The sequence below is a fragment of the Oncorhynchus gorbuscha genome, unplaced genomic scaffold (assembly GCF_021184085.1).
Source record: "Oncorhynchus gorbuscha isolate QuinsamMale2020 ecotype Even-year unplaced genomic scaffold, OgorEven_v1.0 Un_scaffold_1425, whole genome shotgun sequence".
Classification (NCBI taxonomy): Eukaryota; Metazoa; Chordata; class Actinopteri; order Salmoniformes; family Salmonidae; genus Oncorhynchus; species Oncorhynchus gorbuscha.
Window position 1 is genome coordinate 112501 of NW_025746208.1, and position 13168 is coordinate 125668.

The 13168-nt window shown below is 44.5% G+C and overlaps 1 protein-coding gene across 1 annotated transcript in view; it reads right to left on the reverse strand.

Moving 5' to 3' along the window:
* Positions 1–11416, reverse strand: part of LOC124022787 (rho GTPase-activating protein 44-like) — a 99611-nt gene extending 88195 nt beyond the window's left edge. The window contains exon 1 of the mRNA XM_046337472.1: positions 11155–11416. Coding sequence (XP_046193428.1) covers positions 11155–11207 — 53 coding nt within the window. The 5' untranslated portion in view covers positions 11208–11416. The remainder of the gene's footprint in view (positions 1–11154) is intronic.
* Between the last annotated feature and the right edge of the window lie 1752 nt (positions 11417–13168).

The window sequence follows — 13168 nt, forward strand, 5'->3', positions numbered from 1 at the left end:
CATGACCATACACATCCTCCTATAGAGACCATGCATATCCTCCTATAGAGACCATACACATCCTCCTATAGAGACCATACACATCCTCCTATAGAGACCATACACATCCTCCTATAGAGACCATACACATCCTCCTATAGAGACCATACACATCCTCCTATAGAGACCATACACATCCTCCTATAGAGACCATGCACATCCTCCTATAGAGACCATACACATCCTCCTATAGAGACCATACACATCCTCCTATAGAGACCATACACATCCTCCTATAGAGACCATACACATCCTCCTATAGAGACCATACACATCCTCCTATAGAGACCATACACATCCTCCTATAGAGACCATACACATCCTCCTATAGAGACCATACACATCCTCCTATAGAGACCATACACATCCTCCTATAGAGACCATACACATCCTCCTATAGAGACCATACACATCCTCCTATAGAGACCATACACATCCTCCTATAGAGACCATACACATCCTCCTATAGAGACCATACACATCCTCCTATAGAGACCATACACATCCTCCTATAGAGACCATACGCATCCTCCTATAGAGACCATACACATCCTCCTATAGAGACCATACACATCCTCCTATAGAGACCATGCACATCCTCCTATAGATACCATACACATCCTCCTATAGAGACCATACACATCCTCCTATAGAGACCATACACATCCTCCTATAGAGACCATACACATCCTCCTATATAGACCTACTGCAGAGTGCATACCTTGTCCAGCCAGTGAGTCATCTGGTCTCATGTTTATTTAAATTTTATTTCACCTTTATTTAACTAGGCAAGTCAGTTAAGAACAAATTCTTATTTACAATGACGGCCTACCTCGGACAAACCCGGACGACACTGGGCCAGTTGTACTATGGGACTCCCAATCACGGCCGGATGTGATTCAGCCTGGATTCAAACCATTGACTGAAGTGACGCCTCTTGCACTGAAATGCAGTGCCTTAGAACGCTGCACCACTCGGGAGCCCAACAAAGTGTTACCCCAACCAGCCAGTCAGTCAGTCAGCCAACAGGTCAGCCAGTCAGTCAGCCAACCAGCCAACCAACCAGCCAGTCAGTCAGCCAGCCAACCAGCCAACCAACCAGCCAGTCAGTAAAGCAACCAGCCAGCCAACCAGTCAACAAAGCAACCAGTCAACCAGCCAACCAGAAGGCCAGCCAGTCAGCATAAGACAGGCCTGCTCCAGTTATCTAGAGAAATGCTGACACAGCAAACATGGACCAGCCCCTCCCCCACTAGTGAGGGTGGACCCTCCCTCTCCAACCTCCCCCCTCATTATATTAACCAGTAGGAGGCTGTCACTTCAGAGGAGAGGGAGAGGAAGGAGGGGGAGAGGGAGGAGGAATACTGAAAATACAATGACTGAGAATAATTACAAAAATATAATGACTGAGAATGATTCCTGAAATGAAATGTGCCAATTACAGTCGCCTATAACTTCCAGTACTTAACACCAGCTGCCTGAACCACATCAGAAGACCATGGTCCAGATCAGCATGCTATAGCCTGGAATCCAAACAGGCTCTGTTTCAATGTTGTTTCATTGAATCAGTGAAGTGGAACAATGGGACACAGTCATATTCAGTGTGGATTCCAGGCTAAACATCCACCACTGAAATGAATTCAGATGTAAATGACTCCCTCCAGTCAGAGTCAGGGGTCAACAGCTAAAACAAACAGAGAAACCCATCTCCTCTAAGGACTGACCTGGCTGTAGTCAGCTAACTGGGTAATTACAGGAGTGGTCAATGGAGGGTGTAGTAGGTCACATGCATTTCTAAATGTCTCCACCGTTAGGAGGGCCAAAAAACACTGATCATAAGGAATGAAAAGGCAGAACCTAAAGAAGGCTGTTTCAGATCGGCCAAAACGTTGGGTTAGGGTCAGGGTTAATTAGGGTTAGGGTCAGGGTTAATTAGGGTTAGGGTCAGGGTTAATTAGGGTTAGGGTCAGGGTTAATTAGGGTTAGGGTCAGGGTTAATTAGGGTTAGGGTCAATTAATTAGGGTTAGGGTCAGGATTAATTAGGGTTAGGGTCAGGATTAATTAGGGTTAGGGTCAGGATTAATTAGGGTTAGGGTCAGGGTTAGGTTTATAGGGTTAGGGTCAGGATTAATTAGGGTTAGGGTCAGGATTAATTAGGGTTAGGGTCAGGGTTAGGGTTAGGTTTATAGGGTCAGGGTTAGGTTTATAGGGTCAGGGTTAGGGTCAGGGTCAGGGTTAATTAGGGTTAGGGTTAATTAGGGTTAGGGTTAATTATGGTTAGGGTTAATTAGGGTTAGGGTCATGGTTAGGGTTAATTAGGGTTAGGGTCAGGGTTAGGGTCAGGGTCAGGATTAGGGTCAGGGTCAGGGTTAGGTTAGAGTCAGGGTCAGGGTTAATTAGGGTTAGGGTCAGGGTCAGGGTTAGAGTCAGGGTTAGGGTTAATTAGGCTCAGGGTTAGGGTTAGAGACAGAGTTAGGGTTAATTAGGGTCAGGGTTAGGGTTAGGGTCAGGGTCAGGGTCAGGGTCAGGGTCGGGGTCAGGGTCAGGGTTAGGGTTAGGGTTAGAGTCAGGGTTAGGGTTCGAGTCAGGGTTAGGGTTAGGGTCAGGGTTAGGGTCAGGGTTTGGGTTAGGTACAATAAATGACAGACGAATCTGATGTGCACTGGCACAGGCAACCCCGTTAGGATAAATGGTAAGACTTGTGTACAACATGCTTTAAATGAAAAAGAAGAAAAAGAAGCCCAGAATCAGACATTAAAATAGGGCTTAGGTTATGAACCAGAGATTCTAAACTAAGAATAGAGGCCAAGTGCCAAGGTCAGAGCGGTGGTCTAGGAGGAAAGGTTCGGTATGAGGATCTAGGGGTTCAAATAGATATAGGGAGTCAGGGGTTTGGATTAGATATGGGGGTCTAGGGATATAAGGTTTAAGGATTTAGGAGCTATGGGTTAAGGTCAGAATTCAGGTTGGGGTTACAGTAAGGGTCAGAATTAGAGTACAGGTTAGGGTTAAATTAAGATCAGGTATGGTATATCAGGTATATCAGGGTTAGGGTTAGGGTTAGGGTTAGGGTTAGGGTTAGGGTTAGGGTTAGGGTTAGGGTTAGGGTTAGGGTTAAATTAAGATCAGGTATGGTATATCAGGTATATAAGCCCAAATGAACATTATTATAGTACCTGGTCTAAATATAAGCCCCATATGATCATTATTATAGTACCTGGTCTAAATATAAGCCCCATATGATCATTGTTATAGTACCTGGTCTAAATATAAGCCCCATATGATCATTATTATAGTACCTGGTCTAAATATAAGCCCCATATGATCATTATTATAGTACCATATGATCATTATTATGGTCTAAATATAAGCCCCATATGATCATTATTATAGTACCTGGTCTAAATATAAGCCCCATAATCATTATTATAGTACCTGGGTTAAGCCCCATATGATCATTATTATAGTTGGTCTAAATATAAGCCCCATATGATCATTATAGGGTCTAAATATAAGCCCCATATGATCAGGGTATAGTACCTGGTCTAAATATAAGCCCCACTATGATTCATTATTAGGGTACCTGGTCTAAGTTAGCCCCATATGATCAGGGGTACCTGGTCTAAATATAAGCCCCATATGATCATTATTATAGTACCTGGTCTAAATATAAGCCCCATATGATCATTATTATAGTACCTGGTCTAAATATAAGCCCCATATGATCATTATTATAGTACCTGGTCTAAATATAAGCCCCATATGATCATTATTATAGTACCTGGTCTAAATATAAGCCCCATATGTCATTATTATAGTACCTGGTCTAAATATAAGCCCCATATGATCATTATTATAGTACCTGGTCTAAATATAAGCCCCATATGATCATTATTTAGTACCTGGTTAAGCCCCATATGATCATTATTATAGTAAAGGTCTAAATATAAGCCCCATATGATCATTATTATAGTACCTGGTCTAAATATCAGGGTATAGGGTCTAAATATAAGCCCCATATGATCATTAGGGTATAGTACCTGGTCTAAATATAAGCCCCATATGATCAGGGTCTAAATTAGCCCCATATGGTATAGGGTCTAAATTAAGGGTTAGGTTAATAGTACCTGGTCTAAATATAAGGATCATTATTATAGGGTTAGGGTCTAAATTAAGGGTCATTATTATAGTACCTGGTCTAAATATAAGGGTCATTATTATAGGGTCTAAATATAAGGTCATTATTAGGGTCTGGGGTTGAGGGTTAGGGTTAAATATAAGGATCATTATTAGGTACCTGGTCTAAATATAAGCCCCATATGATCATTATTATAGTACCTGGTTAAATATAAGGGTTGAATTAGGTTAGGGTACCTGGTCTAAATATAAGCCCCATATGATCATTATTAAGTACCTGGTCTAAATATAAGCCCCATATGATCATTATTATAGTACCTGGTCTAAATATAAGCCCCATATGATCATTATTATAGTACCTGGTTAAATATAAGCCCCATATGATCATTATTATAGTACCTGGTCTAAATATCATATGATCATTATTATAGTACCTGGTCTAAATATAAGCCCCATATGATCATTATTATAGTACCTGGTCTAAATATAAGCCCCATATGATCATTATTATAGTACCTGGTCTAAATATAAGCCCCATATGATCATTATTATAGTACCTGGTCTAAATATAGCCCCATATGATCATTATTATAGTACCTGGTCTAAATATAAGCCCCATATGATCATTATTATAGTACCTGGTCAGGGTCAGGGTATGGTCATTATTATAGGGTCTAAATATAAGCCCCATATGATCATTATTATAGTCAGGGTCTAAATATCATGATCATTATTATAGTACCTGGTTAAAATAAGCCCCATATGATTATAGACCTGGTCTAAATATCATATGATCATTATTATAGTACCTGGTCTAAATATAAGCCCCTTTAGGATGAATTAAGACTAAATATAAGCCCCATATGATCATTATTATAATGGTCTAAAATAAGCCCCATATGATCATTATTATAGAAGACCTGGTCTAAATCATGATCATTATTATAACCTGGTAGGGCTTCATTATTATAGTACCAGGATTCTAAATATAAGCCCCATATGATCATTATTATAGTACCTGGTCTAAATATAAGCCCCATATGATCATTATTATAGTACCTGGGGTTCAAATTATTATAGGGGTCAGGGGCTCCATATGCTCATTATTATAGTATGGGGGTCTAAATATAAGCCCCATATGATCAGGTATAGTACCTGGTCTAAATATAAGCCCCATATGGGTATTATAGTACCTGGTCTAAATATAAGCCCCATATGATCATTATTAGGTACCTGGTCTAAATATAAGCCCCATATGATCATTATTATAGTACCTGGTCTAAAGATAAGCTCCATATGCTCATTATTATAGTACCTGGTCTAAATATAAGCCCCATATGATCATTATTATAGTACCTGGTCTAAATATAAGCCCCATATGATCATTATTATAGTACCTGGTCTAAATATAAGCCCCATATGATCATTATTATAGTACCTGGTCTAAATATAAGCCCCATATGATCATTATTATAGTACCTGGTCTAAATATAAGCCCCATATGATCATTATTATAGTACCTGGTCTAAATAGGTACTATAATGATCATTATTATAGTACCTGGTCTAAATTAAGTCTAAATGAAGTTTAGGAGTGTGTCTCCTTTTAATCCCACTCAGAAATCATTAGGTGATAGTGTGAGGAACGTGGAGTGCCAATAGAGGACTAGAGGGCGTGTGACAGTACTTTGACCTCTGACCTCTCCCTCTCCCTCTCTCCACTCAATAGGATACTACTACCAGATACCTCCACTCAATAGGACACTAACAAAGATGATCAAGTGATCGAGTGATGATCCAACACTCGGTAGGACACTACCCTCACCACTCAGTCCCCCCCTGTCCTTTTCCTGTCTGACCCCTGTTCCTCCCTGTCTGACCCCTGTTCCCTCCCTGTCCTTTCCCTGTCCCCTCCCTGTCCTTTCCCTGTCTGACCCCTGTTCCTCCCTGTCCTTCCCCTGTCCCCTCCCTGTCGTTTCCCTGTCCCTCTCCCTGTCCTTTCCCTGTCCCCTCCCTGTCCTTTCCCTGTCCCCTCCCTGTCCTTTCCCTGTCCCCTCCCTGTCCTTTCCCTGTCTGACCCCTGTTCCTCCCTGTCCTTTCCCTGTCCCCTCCCTGTCGTTTCCCTGTCCCTCTCCCTGTCCTTTCCCTGTCCCCTCCCTGTCCTTTCCCTGTCCCCTCCCTGTCCTTTCCCTGTCCCCTCCCTGTCCTTTCCCTGTCCCCTCCCTGTCCTTTCCCTGTCCCCTCCCTGTCCTTTCCCTGTCCCCTCCCTGTCCCCTCCCTGTCCTTTCCCTGTCCCCTCCCTGTCCTTTCCCTGTCCCCTCCCTGTCCTTTCCCTGTCCCCTCCCTGTCCTTTCCCTGTCTGACCCCTGTTCCTCCCTGTCCTTTCCCTGTCCCCTCCCTGTCCTTTCCCTGTCTGACCCCTGTTCCTCCCTGTCCTTTCCCTGTCCCCTCCCTGTCCTTTCCCTGTCCCCTCCCTGTCCTTTCCCTGTCCTTTCTCTGTCTGACCCCTGTTCCTCCCTGTACCTCCCTGTTCCATCCCTGTATGTAAACCACTGTCCCTCATTAATGTCCCACCCATATCCCACACCTTAAACTCCCAGGCAGGAGTACCAGTCAGAGTCTGTCCTCTGTCCTCTGGCCTATAGACCTTGTCCTGTAGACAGTACCAGAGTCTGTCCTCTGTCCTCTGGCCTGTAGACCTTGTCCTGTAGACAGTACAAGAGTCTGTCCTCTGTCCTCTGGCCTGTAGACCTTGTCATGTAGACAGTACCAGAGTCTGTCCTCTGTCCTCTGGCCTATAGACCTTGTCATGTAGACAGTACCAGAGTCTGTCCTCTGGCCTATAGACCTTGTCCTGTAGACAGTACCAGAGTCTGTCCTCTGGCCTATAGACCTTGTCCTGTAGACAGTACCAGAGTCTGTCCTCTGGCCTATAGACCTTGTCCTGTAGACAGTACCAGAGTCTGTCCTCTGGCCTATAGACCTTGTCCTGTAGACAGTACCAGAGTCTGTCCTCTGGCCTATAGACCTTGTCCTGTAGACAGTACCAGAGTCTGTCCTCTGGCCTATAGACCTTGTCCTGTAGACAGTACCAGAGTCTGTCCTCTGTCCTCTGGCCTATAGACCTTGTCCTGTAGACAGTACCAGAGTCTGTCCTCTGTCCTCTGGCCTATAGACCTATAGGCTGAATATTAAACCGAACACTTTGAGCACTTCAAGCCCTTGATCACTCGATATATGCATTCACAAGTCAATCAAGTCAATCTCAATGGCTAGTTGTCGAGTCATTGAGGGCTCCACTGTGCCCTTCGGAAGCCTCTTTATTGACTGGGCATCCTATGCCAACTCGGTGCCCTTGGCAGCAACGTCTTCCGATGAATCTTATCATGTTACCTAGCAACAACTGTCCCTATTACATCGCCCTCAAAAAAATGTCTGAATAAATCAAGATATATCAAGAAATCTGGAATTAATTTTGAAGTTTAATTTCGAGGTCTTAGTCGTGCGATTTTACATCTAGCTAAGGAGTTTAGTGTATTTCTGAAGTTTCATCATGTACACCAAAACCGTCCATTATGAACCAGCTAGCTAAGCCTGAGCCCGTCACTTCATATGAAACCAAACAGAATCTAACCAACCAGCTAGCTAGTGCAACACTAAATTCTATGCTCCTTCCATAAGCAAGCTAGCTAGCTAGCTAACAGTGCAGTGCCCGACATCGTTAGCGAGCTAGCTAACATTACATCCCTATGTTTAACAGTGCAGTGCCCAACATCCTTAGCGAGCTAGCTAACATTACATCCCTGTGTTTATCAGTGAAGCTAGCTAGCAGCAGGCAGGCTATAACAAGCTAAAACCAGCTGATGGAATCAATGGTGACTAATATACTTGCAAATATTTTGTGCAGGAGTAACATTAGAGAGATGTCATTTTGTTTTCACTGTCAATGGGAGTATGTGTCTGTGTCTGCTGGAGGTCCCCCAGTACCCGTGTTTCTTAGCAAGTGAGTCATGCTACAAGACAGGTCGCGGGAGACAATGCTCGCAAATGGATTTCGAATGTTGGAATATTGATAAGGGACAGTCGGGACATTGTACTTACATCGTCTCAATGCTCATTTTGGCCAAAACACTGTCAGACTGGAGTGATCACTATCGAACACAACAGCAAGAGGCCACTCAATAAAGGGCTTAGGGACCAAGTGTTGGGTTTGACATTCAGCCCTCGTCCTGTAGTATTATTAATGACCAGACCACTGGGCTGTTTAGGAAACATGTTGTAGCTCATTATGACTGTGGTGCAGCGGACAGAACAGAGAGAGACACAGCGGGTTGCTGCCACGGCTCCCTGCCCAGCCTCCCTCTGAACAGCAGTACACTGTGAAGAGAATACTAGACTAGTACACACACATCAACACACACACACACACACATCAACACACACACACACACACACACACACACACACACACACACACACACACACACACACACACACACACACACACACACACACACACACACACACACACACACACACACACACACACACACACACACACACACACACACACACACACACACACACACACACACACACACACACACACACACACACACACACACACACGCACACACACACACACACTCACAAACCTGCACACAGATAGGGAGATTTAAAACACAATCAAATGCACACACACACTAAATGATCAACACTGAAGAGACAAGGTCAGCTAGGACCCAGTAGTATGTAGGTGATGGACTAACACTGGCCACCAAGGCAGGGGGTGATAACAGCAGCGTCTGTAAGGTAATGTAGGCTACCCCTTAGTGGCGTGTTGAACAGTATGGGACGTGATGTGATGACCACTACCCTGTGTTATAATCCACCAGTAAGGACCAGCATGGATGAGGATGAAGAGGATGAGGAGGAGGCGATGAGGAGGAGAGGAGGAGCAGCGAAGAGCGGCCTTCTGGCCCGATTGATGCGATACCTTCTGCAAGACAAGCTGCTCTGCTCTGCTCTCCCAGGAGGAGGGGAAGAAAACAGGGCGAGAGAGAGAGAGAGAGAGGAGAGAGGGAGAGAGAGAGAGAGAGAGAGAGAGAGAGAGAGAGAGAGAGAGAGAGAGAGAGAGAGAGAGAGAGAGAGAGAGAGAGAGAGAGAGAGAGAGAGAGAGAGAGAGAGGGAAGAGAGAGAGAGAGAGAGAGAGAGAGAGAGAGAGAGAGAGAGAGAGAGAGAGAGAGAGAGAGAGAGAGAGAGAGAGAGAGAGAGAGAGAGAGAGAGAGAGAGAGAGAGAGAGAGGTGAGAGAGAGAGGAGTTAGAGAGAGAGAGAGAGAAGAGACAGAGAGAGAGAGAGAGAGGATAGTGAGAGAGAGAGGAGAGAGGAGAGAGAGAGGAGAGAGAGAGAGAGAGAGAGAGAGAGAGAGAGAGAGAGAGAGAGAGAGAGAGAGAGAGAGAGAGAGAGAGAGAGAGAGAGAGAGAGAGGAGAGAGTGGGGGATGAGAGCTCGGGAGAGAGAAATAAAGAGAGAGAGTGAGTGAATGATAGAGGGAGGGGAGGGAGGGAGGGAGGGAGGGAGGGAGGGAGGGAGGGAGGGAGGGAGGGAGGGAGGGAGGGAGGGAGGGAGGGAGGGAGGGAGGGAGGGAGGGAGGGAGGGAGGGAGGGAGGGGCGAGAGAGTGGGGGACAGGTGAGAGAGGGAAGAGAGAGAGAGAGAGAGGCGAGAGAGTGAGAGGCAGGTGAGAGAGAGAGAGAGAGAGAGAGAGAGTGGGAGTCAGGTGAGAGAGGGAAGAGGGAGAGAGAGTGGGAGGCAGATGAGAGAGGGACGAGGGAGAGAGAGTGGGAGGCAGGTGAGAGAGGGAAGAGGAAGAGAGAGTGGAAGGCAGGTGAGAGAGGGAAGAGGGAGAGAGAGTGGGAGGCAGGTGAGAGAGGGGAGAGGGAGAGAGAGTGGGAGGCAGGTGAGAGAGGGAAGAGGGGATAGGGCGATGGGCGAAGTGATAAACACATAGCAGAGATGTTAAATGTCAAATGTAACATATTCCTGTAATACCAGGCTGTCTGTGGGGGGGGGGGGCATTTGATTGGGTTTGATTACAGGTATCCCAGCATGGGAGTAATAAGGACATCTGTTGTTCAGGCATATCAATATAAATAATTCCCAAATTAAAAAGCTTTCCATAGGTGATAATAAACACATTCCTGTGACACCAGATCCAGAACTCCTTTGCTAATTGAGTGGGGCAAAGTGTAGTTGCTAGGTAAACTATGTGGATTGTGGAGGAATATGACACAGGCTACATCCATAGGGTTGAAGGTACCTGATGCTGTGATAAACGACCTTTCCCGGGGCATAGGAGAAGATCATGATGCTGCACCTGCAATGTTTCTTATTTCTGACAGGAACCACAGCTCAGATAACTGCGTATTGAAAGCATTGCGAATTTTCCCATTCCCCCTCGTGTCGCAGAGACATCTGTCCGCATCAGCAGTATCTAGCCTTCAGAAGGTGGGTGACAGGCATCATTTTACCCCTGATATGAAATGGCAGCGTTTAGCCCCAATTTACCCTTCCTCCTCGCCCAATAATAACCCCATATATTGTGACGCTGCTGAACTGAGGATATAAATATTATTCCATCCAGTGGGCTGGGATAAGGGCAATGCGCCTACACGCTCTGCGGTATTCCAAATGGCCATTACGCAAAAGGAGACCACCGGCAACGTGAAATAAATGCATCCTATGCGTTATCCCTGTTGGCTATATCAATTCGTTGCGGTGAATCTGTATGACAATAATCCCTGTATGATTATGAATATTATCTGCTTGGTCCCGTTACCTATTCCCGTCCCATTGGAATGGGACCAAGCGCTGCTCAAGCAGATTTGCTAGGCTACGTTTCCTGCAAACTCTCACTCACTCTCACATGCATAACAAGGTATGGAAAAGGAGGCAGTGAACCGGTTTCCAGTTTTGCTTACCTGCCCACCGTTTGGTTGGCGAGTTGTCGCATTCGATTGAATTGCTTCTTCATCTTGTATTTTCTGCGTTAACACCTATGGGGAAAAATACTCCGCATTTCTCTCAAGATAACGGCCCATACTCCGCAGCGGCACAAGATAAAATCCACCCTCTCATACTTTCTTTCCCTCATCGCAATTGTTAAAACATTGAAAATGCGCTGAATTACAAATTTTCACTGCATTTTCCCGTATCCATTCGCCCTATACACCCAGTGCAGAGATGCTGGATCAATTCGCCGCTATGGGCAGCAGAGAGTGACGGTGTCATGACAGCTGCGCGGCAAAGCACTGTGGGAAGTGTAGTAAATCATGAACGGTTCCAACACATCTCACTCAGCATCAATTAATATGGATGACCGAGGGAATAAATCATGTTTCCAATTGAATTATCAATAAATGACATGCTTACAGTTATAGGACATGGGTCTGTAGGTTATGATACATGTCATAGGGACAACTTTTCCAATGTTTAGCCGACATCAATGGGGGCAAAAATCAATGGCCGACATGTAACAGTAAAGGCCTGACAACAAGTGTCCTATTCACATGGCTGTTTGTATTGTAATGTAACAGTAAAGGCCTGACAACAAGTGTCCTATTCACATGGCTGTTTGTATTGTAATGTAACAGTAAAGGCCTGACAACAAGTGTCCTATTCACATGGCTGTTTGTATTGTAATGTAACAGTAAAGGCCTGACAACAAGTGTCCTATTCACATGGCTGTTTGTATTGTAATGTAACAGTAAAGGCCTGACAACAAGTGTCCTATTCACATGGCTGTTTGTATTGTAATGTACAGTAAAGGCCTGACAACAAGTGTCCTATTCACATGGCTGTTTGTATTGTAATGTAACAGTAAAGGCCTGACAACAAGTGTCCTATTCACATGGCTGTTTGTATTGTAATGTACAGTAAAGGCCTGACAACAAGTGTCCTATTCACATGGCTGTTTGTATTGTAATCACAACAGTGTGAAGGCCTGACAACAAGTGTCCTATTCACATGGCTGTTTGTATTGTAATGTACAGTAAAGGCCTGACAACAAGTGTCCTATTCACATGGCTGTTTGTATTGTAATGTAACAGTAAAGGCCTGACAACAAGTGTCCTATTCACATGGCTGTTTGTATTGTAATGTAACAGTAAAGGCCTGACAACAAGGTTTACGTAAAAACAGACACTCTGGTTTGAACCATCAGGCTGTATCACAACCAGCTGTGATTGGGAGTACACCACCATCATGGGTTTCTATGTGGTACACCACATCATGTGGTTTCTATGTCGCCCGGGTACACGGTGTAGGTTTCACTGTATATATGTGGTTTTTGTTCTTAACTGACTTGCCTATTTAAATAAAAGTTAAACCAAAGGTTAAATTAAGGTTAAATTAAGTTTACATTTAAAATGTAAAAATAGAACTGAATCAGGATGTTACCCAGATTACACCACCATCATGTGGTTTCTATGTGTCAGTACACCACCATCGTGTGGTTTCTATGTCAGTACACCACCATCATGTGGTTTCTATGTGTCAGTACACCACCATCATGTGGTTTCTATGTCATTACACCACCATCATGTGGTTTCTATGTGTCAGTACACCACCATCGTGTGGTTTCTATGTCAGTACACCACCATCATGTGGTTTCTATGTCATCACCACCATCATGTGGTTTCTATGTGTCATTACACCACCATCATGTGGTTTCTATGTCATTACACCACCATCATGTGGTTTCTATGTCAGTACACCACCATCATGTGGTTTCTATGTGTCAGTACACCACCATCGTGTGGTTTCTATGTCAGTACACCACCATCATGTGGTTTCTATGTGGTTTCTATGTCAGTACACCACCATCATGTGGTTTCTATGTGTCAGTACACCACCATCGTGTGGTTTCTATGTCAGTACACCACCATCATGTGGTTTCTATGTGTCAGTACACCACCATCGTGTGGTTTCTATGTG